This window comes from Urocitellus parryii, chromosome 6 (genome assembly GCF_045843805.1).
Source record: "Urocitellus parryii isolate mUroPar1 chromosome 6, mUroPar1.hap1, whole genome shotgun sequence".
In the NCBI taxonomy this organism is placed as follows: domain Eukaryota; kingdom Metazoa; phylum Chordata; class Mammalia; order Rodentia; family Sciuridae; genus Urocitellus; species Urocitellus parryii.
The window spans coordinates 87741298-87762875 of record NC_135536.1 but is presented as its reverse complement, the minus strand read 5'-3'; the positions used below and the strand labels follow the sequence as shown (position 1 = coordinate 87762875).

At 49.4% G+C, this 21578-nt stretch overlaps 1 protein-coding gene across 1 annotated transcript; it reads right to left on the bottom strand.

The window, feature by feature from the left end:
• Positions 1 to 2682: 2682 nt before the first annotated feature.
• Positions 2683 to 19872, bottom strand: Pak6 (p21 (RAC1) activated kinase 6). Its single transcript, XM_077799922.1, has 9 exons — positions 19818 to 19872; positions 12113 to 12321; positions 10617 to 11270; positions 5825 to 6322; positions 5547 to 5680; positions 5122 to 5248; positions 4914 to 5039; positions 4256 to 4390; positions 2683 to 2886 (listed from the first exon to the last, which is right to left on the bottom strand). Exons 2-9 carry the CDS (start codon positions 12314 to 12316, stop codon positions 2719 to 2721), a joined length of 2046 nt encoding a protein of 681 aa, XP_077656048.1. The 5' UTR covers positions 12317 to 12321; positions 19818 to 19872; the 3' UTR covers positions 2683 to 2718.
• Positions 19873 to 21578: the final 1706 nt, after the last annotated feature.

The window sequence follows — 21578 nt, the reverse complement described above, 5'->3', positions numbered from 1 at the left end:
GGTGTAAGATTACAAGTATTTTGACTTAAAAACAGCAAGAGGCCTGGGTCACACATTGTATCAGAGGTACTGTCATCTTTTCAGTGCCACTGACTGAGTTTCTGGGTGAATGTCACCTCAGGCCCTCTTTATTGGGTAAACAGCCATGAGGGTTTCACTCTATGGAGTGGCCAAGAGCTTAGTGGTGAAAGTGATGTTTCTAAATAGCCACAGCAGATCCTCCCTGTCTGAACTGTGTCTGCCTGCCTTGCTGTCCTTGCAAACTCCTTTCCAGGTCCGTCTCTGTGCAGAATTTCCATGTCTCACCACACTTAGCCCCCTCAACGTCCTCTCATTGTCAGCCTGGAACCATTGAGGTTGGGGTCCTCTCTAGCTCACTCCACTGTAGAAGAGACTTTGCTAAGTAGTTTGCTTTTCCTGTTCTTGTTGCTTTCATCTTTGTGAAGAGTCACCCAGGCCACTAGAATTCAGTACTGATCTGTGTGGGAGACTAAAGGACATTTGCACACCTTTCTGGAGTGATACTGTGTGGCAAAAAGACTAGTGGAATTCAAAAGAATAGTTAATAAACCCAGTGTTATTCCATTGTGAAACTGGCCTCTCTTTGCCTTACCACCCTCTCTTGACTCCCTTTGGAGGGATGGAAGGGTATACTCGCTTCCTGTGGAGGCTCCTGCCTTCATCAACTCCCACCCTGCCCATTCTATTGTGGTGGGCTTCTGAAGGTAGGTCACAGGGGCTGCTTCCAACTGAGCTGGTGGTACTGGGGTTGCAGTCTGGGTGGGAATGCTCTGGGGAGTGGGAGACAGTCTGCATGACCCCTTGCTCCTGGCTAAGGAGTTTCAGTTCCTGGGTTGGGTATAATCTCTGGAAGGAAGGGATGGAATTAATGTTGGAGCCAGAAGTTGAAAGATAATTTTACCAACCTCCCACTCAGGACTAGATCCAGGTTTCTTGATTTCTAGCCACTTCTCTGCACAGTTTCCTTTGGTTCTGAGAAATGAAACAGGACTGCTTTCTCACTGGCGACAGTTTCAGGCCACTTCCTATGAACAGTTTGAGGTCCAGGGCAGAAGAAGGGAGAAGCTGATGCAGAAAGGATCATCAGCTCTGGGAAGGAACCCTATCTGTTTCTTGTGTTTCAGTCCCAAAAGCCTTTCACTTCATGTTGCCCTACTGTACCTTTATTTCCAGAGTCCATAGGTCAACAGGGAAATTGGGTGTCCTGTGGACTCAAGTGACTGCTGGGAAGCCCACCAGATCCCCACTGCAGGGCATTCAGGTCCACGACAGCCTGGCTCCAATACTAGACAGCAGGAAGCCCAGCGGTTTAAACACTCAGTTTAATTTAAAACAGGCACAAGTGCAAACAATTCACAAAAATTTCTAGGGAAGATCCTTTTGTTTTTAAAACTCAGACCCTTAAAAAAAATGTCCTTGCAATTTCTTTGCCCTAAAGCTGATCACTAGGGGACAGAGGGATCTAAAAATATTATCTGGAAAGGGTCCAGACACCCGGAATTCTTCCCTGGCCTTCCCTGTCTCACAATAGCCTAAAAGGTGGAGAGGGAAGGAGGATAAGGGGGCAAGGGTCTGAAGAGGCAGCTGGGGCAGCAGGTTCACACAGATGGGGTGCCCCTTCTGATGTGATGGACCCCCAGGAGGTGGTATACCTTCTGTCCCAGCCCAGAGTCTGAAGGACGGGTCCCTGATGACCTGGTTATTGAGATGAAGCTGACAGGAAAACTAAGTTTATCGCCTTACTATTCCTGTCTCAGACTCCACAGTGTGGAAGAGACTCAGGAATCTTGTGAGTCCCCAGCATTGGTGGACTCAATTCACTGATTGAAAAGAAACATGGGACTTGAGAGGTAGGGAGCCAGGCCAAGAAAGGGGGTCCCTTCAGAGTTGAGCCTAGTGGGAGAAGAGGTTCGGATAGCCCTCCTGAAGCTGGCTGCAGGTAACTGAAGGGACACAGGCCATTGGGTCCTTCCTCCCCTTACATATACACATACTCACACGTGAAGTTCTCTCCAACCTGTAGTGAGGCCACTTTTACCACCAACCCCATTCTTTCTCTTTCACTCAGAAAATGCCCCCTTTCCCCTCCCGTGGCCTAGGAGCAGGCCTTTCACAGTTCTGATAGGCTGTGTGGGGAGAGGCAGTACAGGTGGGGCAGGGAGCAGGTATAGGCAGGACTGTGCCTTTAGGAAGTTAGACCAAGGGAGGAAGTAGGGTTCAGGTAATAAAAACCTTCCCTGTGGCCCTCTGAGACCCCAAGGCTTGAAGGTGGAGCTGAGAACAGCAAGTATCCATGTGAAGATGGGAAGTTGGCCCTCTTGGGTGGCTTGAGATGCTAGTATACAACTACTTTTAAAAAGTCTGCAGCAGCCTTTTCTGCTTGCTGACCACAGAGGCTAGGAGTGCTGGTCTCTATTTCTTAGAAATATCCCTGTGCAAATAACAAAGGGTAATCCTGCAGGAGGGGGTCTCCATCATCCCAAAGGCAACTGGGGATTCTTTGGGGAGGGAGAGAGACCAAGGGGGCAGGTCCGGCCTGGCCCAGTGGGCAAAGGGGCAATAGGATAGGGGTGGAACTTCACATTCAATCTTTGGAGAGAATACTGAGAGAATGAGGCAGACAAGCCCTGCTGGAGGGCTAGATGCCCAGTGTCCCCTGCCTGTGGGGCACAGGTGGCAGGTGCACTCAGAGTGGGCTCAGCAGGTGGAGGTCTGCTTGCGGTAGAGCTGGATCAGGGGCACCAAGCACTCAGGCAGCCCTGTCTGCAGCAGGAAAGGGTGGTCCAGGAGCTCCTGGGCCGTGGCTCTCTCTTGGGGATCCCGCACCAGCATCCGCTCCAGGAAGTCTCGCAGCACTGGGGATACCTGTGGAGACAGGGCAACCAGGGGAAGTCATGGTTTACAATTACTTTGGAATGACCTGACTGCCTGGCCTTTTATTGTTTGAAAGTTTCGAATTCTCTTGTTGCTTACTTCCTGGTTCCTCCCAGGCTCAGAGCTTGTTTGATTATCAAATAGGTAAACGAGGATGCATCAGTCCTGGAACTGTGGCCAGTTCACCTGTAATGGGAGTTGCCAAGCAATGGAATTAAGATGTCTGGGACTCTAGGAAGCTGGGTCCATGTACAGCCCACTCCACTGGCTGGCTTCACAAAGCTCTCAGCATTCAGGCCCTGTGACTCTGCAGGGAGCAGGGAACTGGCATCAATAATCCAGTCCTGGGTCCAGATATATCCCTGATCTCAGGCAAGTTGAAATTTTCTCCAGACCTTAGTTTTATCTGCAGAATGGGCTAATGATGAAGAATGCCTCTTTTGTCTGCCACATAAGGCTTAAGTGAAGACTAAAAAAGAGGACAGAAATTAGGGAGTACTTGAAAAATAGAAAAGTACAAGCTGGGACCTGAAAAGCTTTCTTTGTTGTTCTAAGGCAGGGCTTGGTTCATTTTGAACTGGTATCTGGGGATGTCAGCCTGCTAGAGAAGGCTACCTCCTCTGGGGAATTCGATGTGGAGGTCTCCTCTATATGCTTATTTTGGGTTACTAGTGCAGGTTCCAGTTGTCTTGGAAGATGTTTCCTATTGGTCCTCCCAGCCGACTGTCTTGGGGGGTCACAAAACTGCTGGTTGTGGACTTTAACCCTCTGGGACAATTCTTGCTCTAACCACCAGATGGCAGTGCCATTTGGCAGTCCTGTGTTGAACTGCCAGCAGGGGGTGATCACAGGTAAGGTCTGCAGGTTTGGGGATGGATTTGGCAGGAAAGGCTTAAATATAATACACATTTATACTGGTTCTAAGGGGAAAGCTCTACCTCTGGCTGTGGTCAGAATGTGCCATAAGGGAGGACAAGCCATTTGCTATGATAGACAGGAACACTGTATCACGGTGTGGGTCCCGACAAATGGAGTAGAAGGGTTGATGCTCAATTAGGCTTCTCTGGTCCCCCTCCACCCGCTGCCCTAGAAAGAAGAGACTCCTCACTTTCTCTGCTTATAGGTGCCTCTGGGCACCTGGCAGTGCCTGCTGCAGGGCATCTTGGCTGCTGTAGCTGGGAAACTGGAATGAACATAGGAGTATGCGTAAATGGGGTTCTGCATCCAGGTGCAGGTTTTGTGTGAGAAAGATACTGAATCCTCTGGTTTTGGTGGAGGGAGAGGATGGGAGTATAGGCTGTGGTCCTCTCACCACAGGAAGAATGGGGTCTGTGGGGTCACACGTTATACACCAACCTACCTTGTGAGAGTTTTTCAGCTTGGGTGGGGGATTGTCCCGGAGCCTCTTCATGGCTTGCACTGGGGAGTCACTGAAATAGGGGGGCTCCCCATCCACCATCTCAATCACCATGATGCCCAGAGACCAGATATCCACCTGCAGGGGAAGAATATCCCTGATCCTACTGCTGTAGCCTGGCCCTTGGTAGCAGCATGCTGGATGGGAAGAAGCAGCTGGTCTCAACTCTCCTGGGTGTCTTTGTGCCTATCTCCTTCCTCCCCTGATCAGCTGCCCAGTGGTTTGTTACTTCCTGCATTAGTGGCCAGAGACCATAGGGATAGAACTATCAGCCAGTCTCTGAGAGAGGGCATCATGATTGGGGAAGCCTGGCCACACCCCACTTTGCTGTTGAGTTGGTGGAGGGGTAATAGTTGGAGGATCCACTCCCCGCAGTGAAGTCTAGGTTACAGCAGCTCATCAGAAAGGGTGCCGGGTACTGACTGAGAGGTTACCTGAGAACCAGAGTTACTGTGGTGGGTACTGTGGAGTTATTGTGGCTGTGACTGAGCTCCCAGAAGCAGGGCAAGGAAGACAGCTAGGGTCAGACAGCTTCAGGGCAGAGGAGTTGCATGTTTTCAAGCCTCTTTGGGGAGGCCTCATTGGTGGGCAGAATGGTTACCTCAGTGGCATACAGAGACCTTGAGATCACTTCAGGAGCCATCCAGTAGGGGGTTCCCACCAGGGACTTCCTCTTAGGGACATCTTTGCTGATCTGAGCACAGAATCCAAAGTCCGAGAGCTTCACCTGGGGTTGAAAGGGGAGTAGTTGGAGGGCCAGGAGGACCAGGAGGAGAAATGCAATGGAGGAGCAGGAAGGGAGGGCCTACCCTGCCGTCAAGGGTCAGCAGGATGGAATCACTCTTGATGTCCCGGTGGATGACACCTTGGGCATGCAGGTAGGCCAGGGCCTGCAGCACAGCCTCACACACAGTGGCGATCTGCTCCTCATTCAGCCTGGACAAGGTCAGCAGGGCCACGAGGGAAGAGAATGATAACTTTAGCAGGGCAGCTGGACTAGGAAGAAGGGAGTCCTTGGCACAGGGCCCCACATCTCCCAGGCAATGTGTCCAGCAGCCCCCTCAGGCCCCAGCCCTGGGCTACTTTTCTCTTCTCACACCCTTGAAAACTCTGGATCTCAGTTACCTCAAACAGGTAGGGGGTCCCTCAGACAATACGACAGGCACCACAACCCCCCTGCCAACGCAGTGGTGGGGAGAGCCTCCCTCAGGGCCCCAGCCTCCCAGCTACCCACCTGACTTGGGAGATGATGTCTGTGAGGGCCCCGCCCTGCAGGAACTCCATTAGCACCCACAGCTCCTCGCCCACCAGGTAACTCTTGTACATCTCCACCACGTTGAAGTGCTGGTAGTCCCGCATGATCACCACCTGGGGGTGAAGGGGAACCTGAGTGCTGGCACAGTGCCCCTGAGGCATGACCACCTGACCACCCAGGCCCGCAGATGTCCGGCCTGGTTATGTGCTCACTTCTCTCCCAGTTGCCCCCACCCATGTCCCATCCTGTCCTCCCACCTCATTAAAGAGCAGCTCCCTGCGCTGCTGCTTCCTGAGGTCCATCATCTTGACGGCCACCTGGCGGCCAGAGTGCTTCTCTCGGGCTAGGCAAACAATGCCCGTGGAGCCCTCGCCAATCTTCACGTAGCTGTCCAGCAGTAGCCGGGGGTCACCCTGGTCCACCACCATCCTGAGTGCAGCCTTGAACTGCTCATGTGTCACAATGCCCATGTCCTCACTAGCCAGGGCACCCTTGGCCACTGTGGGGTCCTGGGGCAGGTACAGGTTGCTGGTGCTGATCTGGGCATGCCGGGTGCGGGGGGAGCCCGCCGGGGAAGACCGACCTGGAAGTGGGCCAGTGGCTGGGGCTATGCGGAGGGACTTCTGGGGGCTGCTGGTGTCCGAGGTGGTCAGAGGACTGAAGGTCCCCATGGGTTGTTCTGAGGGCAAGGATTGGGCCTTGGCCACCAGGCTTGGAGGGGAGTCTTTCTGTGGTGGTCGGAAAGCAGAGTTGGGCTGCAAAGATAAGGAAAGAAACAGGTAGGGACGTGGCTATAGGAGATTTTGGAGCAAGTTTCCCAGAGGCAAGGGGCAGCCACTGTGATCTCTGGATACAGGTAGGGCTTCAGAACAAGCTGAGGAGATATTGTGAGCAAAGATTTTCAAATGAAGCTGAAGCCCAACCAGTCGTACTTAGGAAACAGCCCCATTCCTGCCACACTCCCAAGTGAACAGGCCAACAACACTCCTGGGAAGGATCCAAGTCCCTGGGGTGTCTTCCAGCTGGGTATTTCTTCCTAGGTGAATGACAGCTGGGCCCCAGGGAGGCTACTGTGAGGCAAAGTCCTGCTTCTGTGCTCTGGAGCTACTCTGAGAAGCTGGGTTGAGGCTCCCCATGTGGGTGGAAGAGGTCTTGGGCAGGGCCAGCTGTGACTGGGCTCCCAGAAGCAGGGCTAGGGTCTGACAGCTTCAGGGCTCCACTCCCTACAGTTCCTGGCCTTGCCAGGCGGTCAAGCAGGTCAGGTGCCCCTGTAGAGAAGGGTGCTGCCAGCAGAAGGCTATGCTGTGATGGTTTTGCATGCCCATGCCTGCCTGTGCACCAAGGGGGCAACCTTTGCAGGGAAAGAGCCAGAAAACCTCCCAGAATTGCTTGGACTTACTCTATCCCTGGTGTGCATAGTCAAAGAGTAAGGCCGTTCCTTTGCCAGCAACTAACCCTCACACTCTTTCCCTCTGTACAATGAATGAGCGGGACTTTTGGCTGAGGCATCAGCATATAAGCTTCAGTACTAGTCTGCTTTAGACAAGCCACCCTTTCTAAGCCCAGTATCCTCCCGAAAACTGAAGGGGCTATGTGCAGTGACCTGGGGAGCTAGATAAACTGCAGATTTCTGAGCCTGATTCAGATAGTCCTTAGAGCAGAGATGTATTTTAATGGCCTCAGAAAGCTTCCAGGAGTTGTGGGAAGGGGATTTAGGTAGATATGGGTAGATGTGGGTAGGTGGAGGAGGGTGGGGAAGTCAAGGCAGCATAGCCAGTACAGAGTCTGTGATGTCATGTCCTAAAAGCAGAGGTTACATGAGATGTCAAAAGATCAGGGAGGGAAGGGGGGACCACAAGCCTCATTTTATCACACAATCACCCTTGCCAGCCCCCAGAGGTTCTGTAAAAAGGCTCAGGGCTAAGGAGGTTGTCTGCTGGTCTGCGAGTATGAACTTCACTCAGAAAATCTGCTCTCTGATCATCTATGTGTGGTGGGGTAGAGCTTGAAGGCCACCTACAGCTCCTCTTCAGGTTTCTCTAATGGCCCTTGTCCTCTCTCCATCATGAAATTCCTAATAAAGGCTATAAATGATGTCCTTCACCTCTGGCCTCCAGAACTTCTGCAGAGGCCCATGGACCACAGTTCTGTGGATGTGTGAAGAGACAAGCCACATGGAGGAGCCAGGAAGAGGGTTCCCTCCCTCTCCTCTCTGTCAAGGCCCCTGTGGTGATGCTACTGCTGGTGCTGGCTGAGTTCAGGGACAAAGCCTGCATCTTGGGGCCAGGGGTGGAATGGTGCAGTCAGGAGCCCTATACCAACATAGTTTGGGCTATGGAGGTAGGGCTGGATGGGTCTTCACTTATCAAACCATGCCAAGAAAGGAAAAGGGGTGGAATGTTACGGGCTCTGGATTGATGGTTTCTAGTGTGACTGAGACCTTGTGGAAAGGAAGCTAATTGAAGAGGCCTTGACATAGGCTTTGTCTCTGAACTCAGCCAGCACCAGCAGTAGCATCACCATAGTGATACTTCCTTTCCTCCTTGGCCCTTAGGTCTCCCACTGCCAGCTGAGTGGGTTGTACCATAAGTGCCTAAAGGCAGAGGCTATATCTTAACAGTTTTAAAAAGCAATAAAGCCATTCATGGAGGGCTTACCACTTTGCTGTGGTCCTGTTGCTGCCATGTATCCTTGCTGTGAGTATATGGTACACGTAGGTGCTTGATCAATGTTGCCCTTCTGATTCTAAGTGGAACCACTTTTACATCCCCAAAGCTCCTATCTGTCCTGCTCATTTTGCTCTTTAGCCAGTGAGTTATTACAGACTGCTCTGCCAGGGGCTGAGAACAGGAGCCCTGAGGCTGTACTCAGACCTCCCACAGCCATGCCTGGAACACTAGGCCTTAGTAGCCTGACAGCCCAGGGCACCAAGACCTGGCTGTTGCTGTGGGAGCTACCATGAATGTCCAGAGCCAGCTCCTCCTGGGTGTTCAGTGCAGAGGGCTTGTGGCCTGGGGTAGATGGGAGAGCTTAATGTTTCCCATCTGTGTTGCAACTTAAACCACTGTTTCTCAACCAAGGACAGGGAGTGTGTGTGTCTGATTTTTCTGTAGTATCTAGAGGCATGTTTGGTTGTCCAACTGGAAGTGGCACTATCATCTAGTGGGTTCCAGCTAGGGATGCTGCTACAAAGCACAGGGCAGCTTTCATAATAAAGGACTTATCTGCTCTAAATGTCACTAGTGCTTTCAGAGCAGCTCAGAGGTCTGGCTTGAGAACACTTATCTAGAAAGGTAAGCCTGAAGCACCCAGAAGAAACACTCCTCTGGATTTGGTACTGTGCTATCCCCAAGCCCAAGATGGCCACTATCAGCTACTGTGGAGGCACCCAGGACACCCAGCAGTGGTGGCCCATGGTGGTTCTAAGCATGTAGGGACAAACAGGCCTGTGCCTGGCTGTGGGATATTGGCCGTAACCAACAGATGCAGGTCAGTGCCCAGTCTAATTTTGGCACTCCTTTTCTTCAAATCCCTTAAGCCCATCCATGAGAGGGATCAAGCTCTGATTCTCACCTCCCTAGTGGTATGCACTACCCTGCTCCTACCTTAGTTTGGAGTGGGGAGATATCTCCCCATGTGCACAGCCTTCCAGAGACCCTTAAGCTCACAGGGATCTGACATGAACACTTCAAACCATGTCCTATGCAGAACCCAAACCACTGTCCTTTGTCCTAGTGAAACAGGAACTGGAGTGCATGAAGCCCAGAACCTTCCCTGGGTGCCTCAGCCGGCAGGAAACTAGAAAGTCTGTAGTTCCTGGCCACCTCCCAAACCTCCCACCCCCATTCAGGTTGGAATGCATTCATGCCATGGCTAACACGGGAAGCAGGGACTTGTTCCCAAATCTAGTTCCCAAATCTGTCCTAGGAGGCAGGAGTCACACTATATCAGCCACTGTTTCTTTGGCCTGACTGAAAACCCTGTTGCTGTAGCCACAGCTCATTCTGCCTGATGCTCAGGACCTAGAAGACATCTGGCTGCCAATGGTTATAAAGCTTTGTAGTCAAAAAAGAGTCCAGAGGTCCCAGGACAGCATGCACGGTCCTGAGCAAGTTTTCTGTGTTTCCTTCCTTGACTCATTGGAGGCACTAAGTAAGTCCTCTCATTTGCCAAATGGGAAAATATGTGATTGTGTCTATGGACGGACAATATGCCATAGGGCAGGTAAGAAGCAAAAACATGCTCCAATTTGCCTGCCAAACAGTCACCACTGGGACTCCCTCACTCTTTCCTTTCTCATAAGAAAAAGGTGTGTTTAAGGCCATCACAAGTGCCAGGAGTCAGTTCTCCTGCGGTTTCCAGATCTGGGAAAATTCAATTCTCTGGATTTTCAGGTAGCATACATGCTAGAGAAGAAATAACTACAGAAATATGAAACAAAACAACTCCTACCCAAAAGAAAAGGCAAAGGAACAAAGGGAACAAGGTAAAGTGGCAGGAGCCCTCCTCACTGGAGGCATTACTATGCACACTTCTGCCACCTGAGGGAGATGCATCCAGGAAGCCCCTCCACAGGTCTTGGGGGCGTGCTGGGGAAGAGTTCTGAGGGAGGCAGATGGGGCAGGAGCACACACCTCTTCTGGAGCCTGGGGGCTTGCTGGGCATCGCAGGTCAAGATGGTCTGCTATGGGCTTGTGGTTAAAGATGCTACTTTACCAGGGGAGTGTCTGCTTCCTGGAGTGGTCCTCCCAGACCCCACAGCCAGGGTACCCCCACTCTTGTTAGAGGACCTGGCTTACAACCTCCGACTCTCACACGCTAAGCCTTTGGAGGACAAGAGCTCAGTTGGTTCCAGGTACAATCCTCAGCTGAGGTTGACCTAGTTTGTTGATCATTTTGATTCCTCACATTCTTCCTAACCCTGACTCTATATAAGTAGGAAAGACCAGGCAGGTCCTGTGTTTCTGACACCCATTCCTTGTGGCCATTTGCCAATCCAGGATCCTTGTGCTCCTGAGTAGCCCCAGAAGGAAGCTCCACTTGACCTACCTTGCTCTGTGGTGGAAGGCCTGGCTTGCTGCTGCTTGGAGGTGCCGTGGCAGGAGTGGAGAGGAACATGCTTCGAAATAACCTGCGCTTGAGGCTGTTCTCTTGGGCCTTCGGGCTAGGGCTGCCTTCGCCACCTGGCCTGCCTGTGGCTGAGCCCACCAGGCAAGACTGTGGCCGGGCTTCCTCAGAGCCATGCTTGGCAGCCTTCACGCCCCGCCTCCCTGTAGCCATAGGGGGTGAGATGCCAGGTGGGGAGCTCTGCAGGCAGGCGCCCAGCTGCAGGCAGCGCTGTGAGGCACCCTGGAATTCAGCAGGGCCCAGGGACTGTGCCTTGGTGGCCAACCCGTTAGGCAGGACCCGTGGGCTCTGTGGTTCAGGCCATGGCATCTGCCTGTGACCTGCTGGTGTGCCCCCGTTGCAGCTGAGGTAGAGGCTGTGGGGGTCAGTGCGCTCAGACTGGGGGCTCTGGAGGTACATGTCCGGATCATTGGCCCAGTGCTCATCCCCTAGCAGCCCCAAAGACTGTGCCCGCCGCCGGTTGGTAGGGCTGCGACCACGCAGAGTATTGGAACTGATGACTGACAACTTCTGGATGTCATTGAGCAGCCCTGAGATGTAGCCATCTGTTGGCACCGAGCTGCCCCGTACCACTGTCTGGAGAGTGAAGAGAGAAGAGTGTGAGCAGCCCCTTCGAGGCAGGGAGGGCTGGCCTGGAGACCAGGGTCACAGCCTTCTCTGGGGCCTTGGGGAGGAACACCTATGGACCTCCTTTGTATCATCCACCCATTTATTGGTTTTTCAGTCATTTACTAGGGCCCCAAATGGGTCAGGCCTGTGCTGGTGCAGTGTGTAAGGATACAGGGAGAAGGTCTTTGTCAGCAGGGCAGGCAGGCGGGTAACCATGGGGTTACAACATGACAAGTAGCGTGGCCTGCTGAGCATGGGGAACTGAGGCGCACAGGGGGAGGAAGCGCCATTCTCTAGTTCTATCTGTGGCCTTCAGAGTCATATGCAAAGCCCCCCACTTAGAACTCCAGTACCAGTCCAGGGGCCCTTTCCACACTCACTAGCTTCATGGCCTACCCTGACAGTGCCCATGACCCAGACCCCAACCAGGCTCTTAGATATACCCATCTGGACCTCCACAACTGAATTGCCCCAGTCTGTGAAAGCGCCAATCCCTTTGAGGTTATAGGTCCAAATATCGCATGGAACATATTTGTACTAAAGACTATTATCTAAAATTCAAATTTAATTGGCTATCTTGTACTTTTATTTGCTAAATCTGGCATCCCTATCACCATGCAAAGGACTCCCCAGACTCTGCCTCCCTGGATCCCCAGGGAGAGAGACTGATTACCAGGAAATTAAGACAGCTGGCTCATCCACGCTGATAACTAGGTGGCTCCTCCAGGTGCCTCTGGGGTTTTACCAGCCGTTTTTCTGCAGAGTGGGAGAGGCTGAACTTGGCCGCCATCCACGCCCACCCCCTTTACCTTCATGGGCTGGAGCTGCACTCGTGTGATGCGTGAAGGGTCCACCACGGGCTTGGGGCGCCTCAGTGTATCCAGGATGTTCTGCCATTGTGGTGGGAGGCCCACAAACTTGCCCTCTTTGGGGTCGAAGGAGGTGTGGACACGGTGTTGGAAGTTCTGTGGGGCTGAGATCTCTGGGCGTTTCTTCTTTTTCTTACGGAACATGGTGCCTGCAAAGGGAGGGTCAGGTTGAGCTTTGGCCCAGGAAGCACGGGGTAGCTGCAGTGGGTGCTGGAGTGCCAGGCACAGAGCTCTCTCCTATTCCCCCAGCAGAACCCATCCCTAGCCCTTTGGTGTCATCCCTACCTCCTCAGAGAAATGGCTGGTTCCCAGCAAAACAGTCTCAGGAACCACAAAAGGGCCATAAATAAGCCAATGCAGACTAGGAACAAGGGAAAGAGGTGTCTGTTTGTTGGTCTGTGCCAAGTCTCCTGCTGAGGAGGCAGACTCTGGGGGTGTGTTTTTTAAAATCCAAAGCCCATTACAAATATCATTCTACTGTCAAATAATTAGAAAGAGGGAGGAAAGCTGGCAGACTCATTTTAAGAAGCAAGTATGACCCTGATTCTTCGATCAGATAAGAATACAAGAAGAAAATATGAACCAATCTTACTTAAGAACATAAATATGAAAACCCCTGAACAAAAGTAGCAAATTGAATCCAACTGTATGTTAAAGCTTTTGTTTATCACAATCTGTCTGGGTTTGTCCCAGGATGGTTCAACAACAGAAAACCTGTTAATGTGATACACAACATTCATAAAAAGACAACTAACTAGGGCTAGTTGCCCAGATTGGGACCATGCATCATAGGATCAGGGAACCCCCAAGGGGCTCCCATACTTCCCAGGTACTTTGTCTCAACTCCAGAAAGGCCCTGAGCCAAGGCGATTAGCTTGGGATGGGTTCAGGTCAGCCATCCTAGAGTAAGCTCTCCTGGGAAGTCAGACAGTCCCGCTTCCCTAGGGATTCCTCTCTGGTCTCAGAACTCTGACTGCACAAAACCTCACTTGGTGTCAAGGCAGCATCCCCTCACCTTGCTGATCTGGCATTTGCCTGAGGTCCTACTGATCCTGCAAAGGATAATGTGACTAGCTCTGAGAGAGAGAAACTGGAAACCTAGGTGGGAAAGTAACTTCCAAAGGGCTCTAGCCTTGCCACATGGAGAGTCCTGAAAGGGAACCACATATTGATGGGAGACAGGGTCAGGGTGCCTACTTGAATGCTTTTGGACCTAAAGTGATTAAAATAGTTCAGTGGATTCAGGAAAGGTCACTTCCAGGTTTTAAGAAAAAATGAAATGTGTTTCCATTTGTGTGTGTGTGTGTGTGTGTGTGTGTGTGTGTGAGAGAGAGAGAGAGAGAGAGAGAGAGAGAGAGAGAAATATGGGGCCTCACTATGTTGCCCAGGTTAGACTCGAACTTCTGGGCTCAATGATCCTCCTACATCAGCCTCTGAGTAGCTGGGATTACAAATATATTGTACCTCACCCAGCTTAGCATGTTTCTCAATCTGAATGTCTGGATTACTCATCTATACAAAGATCTTAAGTATGGGGCCATCACATTCTCTTTTGGCTTCTGTTCTGGAAACAGCATTTCCCTGGTCATTTTCACAGATTCTAGAGAGTCACAGGTCCAGGAGGGTGCTGGTGTCCACTCAGAAAGACAGAGAACCTGAACAGCACCACTTCCCTACTAGAAGCCCACCTGGACTCATGGAACACCTCTTGGAATGCCAGTCACTTTTCTGGACCTTGAGGTCCAGGAATCTCCCTAACAGTCTCCAAAGGCAGAGCTATGGATGTGAGACCCCCATAGCCCAAGGACTTTGGAATGAAATGTACCTGTTTGAGTTGTACGGAGTCTCCCATGAATTTGAAGAGACTAAGAACAAGTTAATTAGATAATCTGAATCTCAGGATTCTTTGTCTATCAAATGGGGTTCATAGAAGACAGGGTTTAGGGAGTATGAAGTAAGTACAGTCCCATTAGACTATATCTCTTGCCTCTCTTTACATACCTGCCTCTAAGCTCAAGGCCTCTGGATACTGACACTTGAGGGTGATGCCAAACCCTCTCCGATTTACCTCTCAAGGGTAATGCTTGATTTCTGGGTTTGGGGATCCGGGGACCTTACCATATCTCCATTATGCAGACTCTCCATGGTTTAGTAAAATCTGAATGCCTACCCTCCAGCCTTTGCCTTTTACTACAGAAGGGTCTTCATCAGCAGGGCTATTCTTGCAGTCTCTTGGACAGACCCTCTATCCCTGGATTAGTTAGCGGAACTTTTTTCCTCCTCCTTAACTCTGTGAAGACTTCTGGAGGTGCAAAGACACACCTAGAGCTGAAGAAGATCTGGCTGAGACTGTGACCTCAGAACAACCCTCTCCACCAACTACCTACCCCCAACCAAGTTCTTGGCTCTTGCTGCAGGAACTCATGGGGAGACTATCTTTAGCAAGTGGTCTAAGTGATAAGAGATTCCCCTCTTGAGTTCACTCTAATAGCCATTTCAGAAGAAAATCTCCCCAGAGTCAGTAGGAAAAACCTGAGGAGAAAGAATAGCCCAGAGTCCTAGGTCCAGGGCTTATGGTGGTGAGGGTGGCAGAAGCAGTCAGTTGAGCTCAGGCTTTGTGGGAATGGATGGAGATTTAGAAATCAGCAGTCATTAACTATTGTGAAATTAGCAACCTAAAGAAAGGCTGCTAGGACCATTTGAAAAGTGGTAAGACCAATAATATGTAGACAACATGATTGTATAAGTAGAACATACAGAAAATTCTATATATGAATTACTGGGATTAAATAAGTAAATTTGGAAAGTCCTCAACTCGAGGTGAACATAAACAAGTCAATTAATTTCTACATCCCAGAAACCAAAAAATAGAAAATGAAATAAAAAGATACCATTTACTATTTTATTTAAAAATATAAAACATAGGAATAAATCTAATGAAAGACTTGTAAAATCTTTACATTGAAAAATACAAAGATTAAAGATATTTAAGAATGTTCGTACACTGGAAGATTCAATACGGCAAGGATGTGTCAATTACTCCCAAATTAACCTACAGATTTATTTCAGTCTCAGCAGATTTTTTTGGGGGCAGAAATTGACACACTGATTCTAAAATGTGCAGAGAACCAGGAATAGCCAAGGCAATCTTGAGAACAGAGTTGGAGGATTATACTAAATATATATCAAGATTTATTATAAAGCTACCATAATTAATATAGTATAGAATTGGCATAAGGATTGACAAAAAGACTAATGGAAAAGAAGAGAAAATCCAGAAATAGACCCATTCATATGAGGTCACTTGATTTATGATGAAGGTGACACTGCAATATGGTAGAGGATGGATGGTCTTTTCAATAAATGTAGCTGAAGCAATTAGATGTTCATATGAAGAAAAATGAGTTCATATCATATCCTCAAATTAACTGCAGATGGATTATAGACCTACATATGAAAGGTAAAATAATAAATTTGATGGTAGGAGGGGGCACAGTCTGGCTGTTCCCTCCCCCCAGCCTGGAGCGATTAATTCCATTGGGCCCAAGTTTGGTAGGCTTTCTGAGACCCTTGACTTTCTGGGACCCAAACCTGTCCATATCTATGGGTCCCAGAGACTACCAGGATTTTCTTTGTTCAAGCAGATTTTTTTTTTTTTTTTTTTTTGTACCAGGGATTGAACCCAGGGGCACTCAACCACTGTGCCACATCCCAGCCTTTTATGTTTTATTTTGAGACAGGGTCTTACTAAGTTGCTAAGGCTGGCTTTGAACTTGTGATCCTCCTGCAGCCTTCTAAGGTGCTAGGATTTCAGGTGTGTGCCACCACACCCAGTTCAAAGCAGAATTATTGATGGCATAGGTTAGGAGTAAGGGTTGTTCAGAGGCCCTCAACTGGTCATTTCCAGGGTTCCCTTTTCCAATCCAGTTTCCAAGGGTGGTGGGGGTCCTGAGTGAGGCAATTGCTGTATTTACCATGAGGCAATGGCATCAAATCAGGCCTCACGCCAGCCTGTCAACTGTTACCCTCAGTCTCTCTGCTCAGCATCCACACTCCATCCAGCAGAGGAGTTGTCAAAGATACCACTGAGGAGGAAGAATGGAGGAGGAGGGGCTTGCCTCACACTCCCTTCCTTTCCTTCTGCCTAGCCTGAAAAAAACAAAACAAACAAAAAAAAAAAAAAAAAAAAAAAAAAAACCCTGCTATAAGCCTCAGACTAAGGTAGGAATGGGCAGAGGCAGGGGCCAGCTCAGGCTTGGTTGGCCTTGCTGCTCCTGTCTAATACCTTGCCCAAACCCAGAGGAGGGAGACTGCTTCCAGGATTGGACCGTGGGCTAGGAATGCACTATTGTATTTGAGGAATGCTTTGAACTTTCCTCTTCTGCAGTTTGCAGACATATCTTCTGGCTGGCTGACCCATGACTGGGTTAGAGGGAGATGCTCAGTGCTGAGCAGGAAAGGTCCAGCCCAAACCAGTTTTAAGAAGGAAGCTCCCCTGGCACAAGTCCAGCTGTGACTGCTTCCTTCAGCTGGAGCTGGCAGAGGGGAGTAAGGCAGTTCCTTGCAGAGGCTTTCTGGAGGAAATGCTGCCACACCCAGTGAGCCCAAGGGCAGAGCTGTGGGGAGAGTTTAGGAGCCACAGTTCTGGGAATGGGGTGTGTGTGTGTGTGTGTGTGTGTGTGTAGCAATAGACAGAAAGGGCAGGAGCTTTTCTTATGTGCTAGGCCCTTTCTAAGGATTAGTAGCCCTGAGAAGTGGAATTTATTACCCACGAATCCAGATAAGGGTCGGAGAAGCCAGATAACTTGCCCAAAATCACAGGACATGACTGAGCTAGGCCCGGAATCTGGATTTGATTCCAAAGGTCCTGCCATCCAATCTATATCAACCCTGGAGGCAGTTGGGCTGCTGATCTCTTCCTGGAGGTCTTCATGAGCCAGGAGGGGCTGACAGCCTAATGCACTCCTTCATTTGGGCAATGGGAAGACAGGCTGCTACTCCACTAACCTGCCCAGTTCTTTCCTGGCTCAACTGTGAGGTAAAGCCTAGGGGCGCCTGGAGCTGTCTTAACTTGTAGGCGGACCCTTCTTTGTGGAACCAGGATTTTTTTTTTTTTTTTTTGCCCTGCAAGGGATGAATAAAAATGTTCCAAAGGGGTAGTGTCAGGGGTTGTAGAGGTCAAGCCTGGCATATGTGAAAAGCAGAGCCCCTCTGGAAGGTCTCAGAATGAACCAGGCAACCTGTAGGCTTGGCTGAAGGAGTAGTGAGCAGGATCCAGTAACTGATGCTATGTTCCACAGTGACTAGGGAGAGCCTGGTTTGGCTTTTCTAGCATCCATGACAGGGGTGAGAAAGAAGCTGTAGGGTATGTGGGTCACCCTCTCAGACTCTTGCTTCTCCTCCCAGAAGATATCCATGTGCTGGGGCCTGGGATGCTAAGGCTTCCAGAGCTGTGGGGATCACAGACCCAGGGCAGAGGTACAGAGACTTAAGTTCATTTTAAACATATAGTAGCTTGCACATTCAAATAAGCCTTGCCATTTGAGGCAGACCTCTTGGGAATGCATCTCTCTATTCTAAACATGCTCTGGTATTCCTAGAATTCCCCTTTGGGAACCATCTTTGGGGCCTGTCTTGAATCAATGTCAGCAATTCTCCTAACCTCTTATCTGGGCTTTTCCCAGAAGTGGCAGTGTCTGGACCCGGCTTTGAGTGAGCTTGGGTTGTTTCCACTCAGTGAATCCCTTTCATGGCAAGGATTCTTGGCTCACTAAATGGAGTCAGGAGAATGCACTACATTTCAGGTATGGTGGTGTACACCTATAATCCCAGCAATTCAAAAGACGAAGCAGGAGGACTGTAAGTTCAAGTCTAGCCTCAGCAACTTAGTGAGACCCTAAGCAATTTAGTGAGACCCTGTCTCAAAATAAAAAACAAAAAACGGCTAGAGACATAGCTCGTGGTAAAGTGCCCCTGGGTTCAATCCCTAGTAACCACTGCCCCCATGCCCAAAAAAAGGGCTGGGAAGGTGTCTTTCAGAAAATAAGTCTAGATGGATTTGTAGCTCCTTTGAAGGGGTAGGCTTTGGTCTTTTGTGTAAGGTCTGGGATGTTGGTAAAGTGTCTGCTATGAATGAGACTGGTGGGATTCCCCACCATTTCCCAGCAACTAGGAGGAGAAGAGACATCTGCCAACGGGGCTGGTTCCTGGCTCCCAGAAGAGGAGAGAACACCCAGCTCAAGATACCAATGAGAGTGGGGGAGGCTCAGGGAAGTTTATCAGAGCTCACATTCTGGGCTATGAGGCTCAGTGTGGGACCTTGGGGCTATGACCTTGGTCTATTTTCCTTCTTCTCTAGGCCTCAGCATTTCCATTAATGACAAGAGAATGGACTCATTCGCCTCTGCCAGCTTTTCCAGGCATAATGAAGGGGAGCAATAGCTTCTTGCTCAAGGAGCAGTTCTGGATATTTTTAATAATCACCTCTCTAAGAGAGCCTAGCACAAGACTCAGGCTCTGGACTGAGAGTGTCATATGTGATCTCCTGATCACAAACCCATGAGGAAGCACTGTTACTATATCTGTTACACAGGAGAGGAACCCGTAGGCCATACAGACTGAGTGATTTACCCAAGTGCAGCAGCAAGGAAGGGACAGAGTCTGATCCAGACCCTGAGATGAACTTGGCCACAGTCAGCCATCAGCATTCACTACTTCCACCCTGTGTCATTTTGAGGGTGATACTCTAGTGCCTATCCTAGAATCATAGCGCCAAGACAGAGGTAAGCCCCCCTGGCCTCGACAGAACTTAGAAAAATATCCATGTTACTACAACCATCCAGTCCCAGAGTGGCCTGCAGAGGAATCTGCCTCTTCCAGAGCTGGGTCTCTTCACCCTGAGATATAGAGTAGGGTTGCTTGACCTCTTTTACCTGTCTTGGGAATTGTCATTCTCCCTTCTATGAGGAGGGATGGGCCTCATCAGCCCCTGGTTGAGAATTTCCTTGAATAAAAGATAGCCTTTCATAGGAATAAACTCATTAACCAGGGATATTTTCCTTTTCCTCAACCTTTACTTTCTGGAATTTGTTTAAATATAAAATTTCATTATTGGGCTGGAGTTGTGGCTCAGTGGTAGATCACCTGCTTGGCATGTGTGAGGCCCTGGGTTCAATCCTCAGCACCACATATAAATAAATAAAGTAAAAAGATCCATTGATGGGGCTGGGGATGTGGCTCAAGCGGTAGCGTGCTCGCCTAGCATGCACGGGGTGCTGGGTTAGAATAAAGATAAAGATAAAGTTTGTCTGCCGAAAACTAAAAAATAAATATTAAAAAAATTCTCTCTCTCAAAAAAAAGATCCATTGACTATATATATATATATGTGTGTGTGTGTGTGTGTGTGTGTGTGTGTGTGTAAATATATTTATATGAATTCATTATTAATTCCTTTACTCAAAAGTATTTATTATGGGGGCTGGGGATGTGGCTCAAGCGGTAGCGAGCTCGCCTGGCATGCGTGCAGCCCAGGTTCGATCCTCAGCACCACATATAAATAAAGATATTGTGTATGCCGAAAACTGAAAAAATATTTAAAAAAAAAAAAAAAAAGTATTTATTATGGTTGGGCACAGTGGTGCATACCTATAATTCCAGCTAGTCTCAGGCAGGAGCATCACAAGTTCAAGGCCAGACTCAGTGACTTAGTGATACCCTGTCTCAAAACAAAATAAAAAGGGTTAGGGATGTAACTCAATGGTAGAGCACTTCCTTTGCATGTGTGAGGACCTGGGTTCAATCCTCAGTACTTTTTTAAAAAAAGTATTTATTATGTACCTGCTGTACTCTAGACTCTGGGAGCAAACAAGACAATATTCTTGCTCTCTCTCGGCAGGTTAGTTTGCATTTTCCAAACAGATGTTGCTATAGGCCAGCCTGTGCCACCTTAAGAAGTGGTAATACAAACTCCATGGGGTTCCTCAGATGGGCCCCTCTGCCCTTGCCTAAATTCTGTCCCTCTGTGGCAATTCCCAATAGGAGCCTGCCCATATTCAGCTTGCATATGTTTATCAGTAGAGAGTTCCTGCCCCTTCCCAAGGCCCCTGCCTTCTGTTCCCTTGGTCCCCTTGCTGCTTTTCCTTTGTGTGGAGCTGGATTCTGTCTCTCCTCAGTCTCCTCCAGGTATAGGTCTGCCATCTGCTCCTTTTCATGTGACATGAGAGGCAAGAAAGACAGCACCCCAGACCTTATCCTGGAACCAAAAAAATACACCACAGGGAAGGAAATTTCATCTGCTTTTCTGCCTGATTGCCACATGCAGGATAGGAGATCTTAGGTGGGGCCATGCCCTCTGCCCCATCACCCATAGACTTTGTAGACTTTCTCCCAGGGCCAGTGTGCTGAAGTGTTGGAAGTCCCCAGAAGACTGGGTAGTACCCAGAGGTTCTGTTGCCCCACTCAAGTGACCCAGGAAGAATGAAGCCTGTGCCAGGATGGTGGGCACTGTGCATACAATCAGCCAAAATTTCTGGGTTCCCTATCCTTACCACAGTTCCCATACCAGAGGACCCAGTGAATCACCAGGGAAGAGATAATGGGGTGTTGTTTAAAATTGTAAAAATACAATGATGAAGCTCATTGAGTGGCTTGTGTCAACACTCCAGCTGAATGACAGGCCAAAGAGCCAGGCTGGCCAGCGGAGGAAGGTCAATATTGACTCAAACTGCCTCTCAGCCCAGCTCTAGCCACTTGGACATTGCTGCAGTCCAGCAGGGGCTCAGGCCAGTCCATCCCTTTGACTTCTGTTTACTGTGCCTTGAATCCCAACCTGTGCCCACCCATCTCTGGGTGTATAGCATTAGGCTTTCTGGGCATGGGGTTGTCTCCAAAGGAAAACCTGAAGAATTACATTCCTTGAAGGGTTTCAGGTCAGGGACCTCCTTAGCCTCTCAGATTTCAACAGTCTTCACATGTAGAGACTCAAGACCTTAATATCTTGCCAGAAAGAATCTCCATAGTCCCTAACTACAAGACTCCCTTTTGTTTTGACAGCCCTTAGCTTTCCATATCTATATTTTGCTTGCCTCCTCACTTTATGTACATAAAACCACTGTGAGATAGTTTGAACCTGATTTCTTGGGCCCATTTTAAAGATGGAAGGTGGATAGGAAGAGGAAGCAAGTGACAAGAAAAAGAATATACACACAGAAAGTGCCTGCCCCATACCAGGTATTACGCTAGGTGCTTCTTATTAGTACATCTAATGGTTAATGGTAGATATTACAGGTTCCATTGTTAAATGAAGAAACCAAGGCTCAGAGAAAAGCAAATATCTAAGATGGTCAGTGTAGAACTGGAATGCAAAGCTCTGACTCCAAGCTCATTCACCATACCCAGAGCCCAGAG

What these genes read in the sequence shown, in the direction of transcription:
- Pak6 (XM_077799922.1), bottom strand. Translation starts at nt 12,316, where the DNA reads ATGTTCCGTAAGAAAAAGAAGAAACGCCCAGAGATCTCAGCCCCACAG. An exon ending in GACATCATCTCCCAAGTCAG is followed by an intron (nt 5,249 to 5,546) that starts GTGGGTAGCTGG and finishes GACCTTGTCCAG; the next exon opens with GCTGAATGAGGAGCAGATCG. An exon ending in GGTCTCTGTATGCCACTGAG is followed by an intron (nt 4,391 to 4,913) that starts GTAACCATTCTG and finishes CTTCCCCTGCAG; the next exon opens with GTGGATATCTGGTCTCTGGG.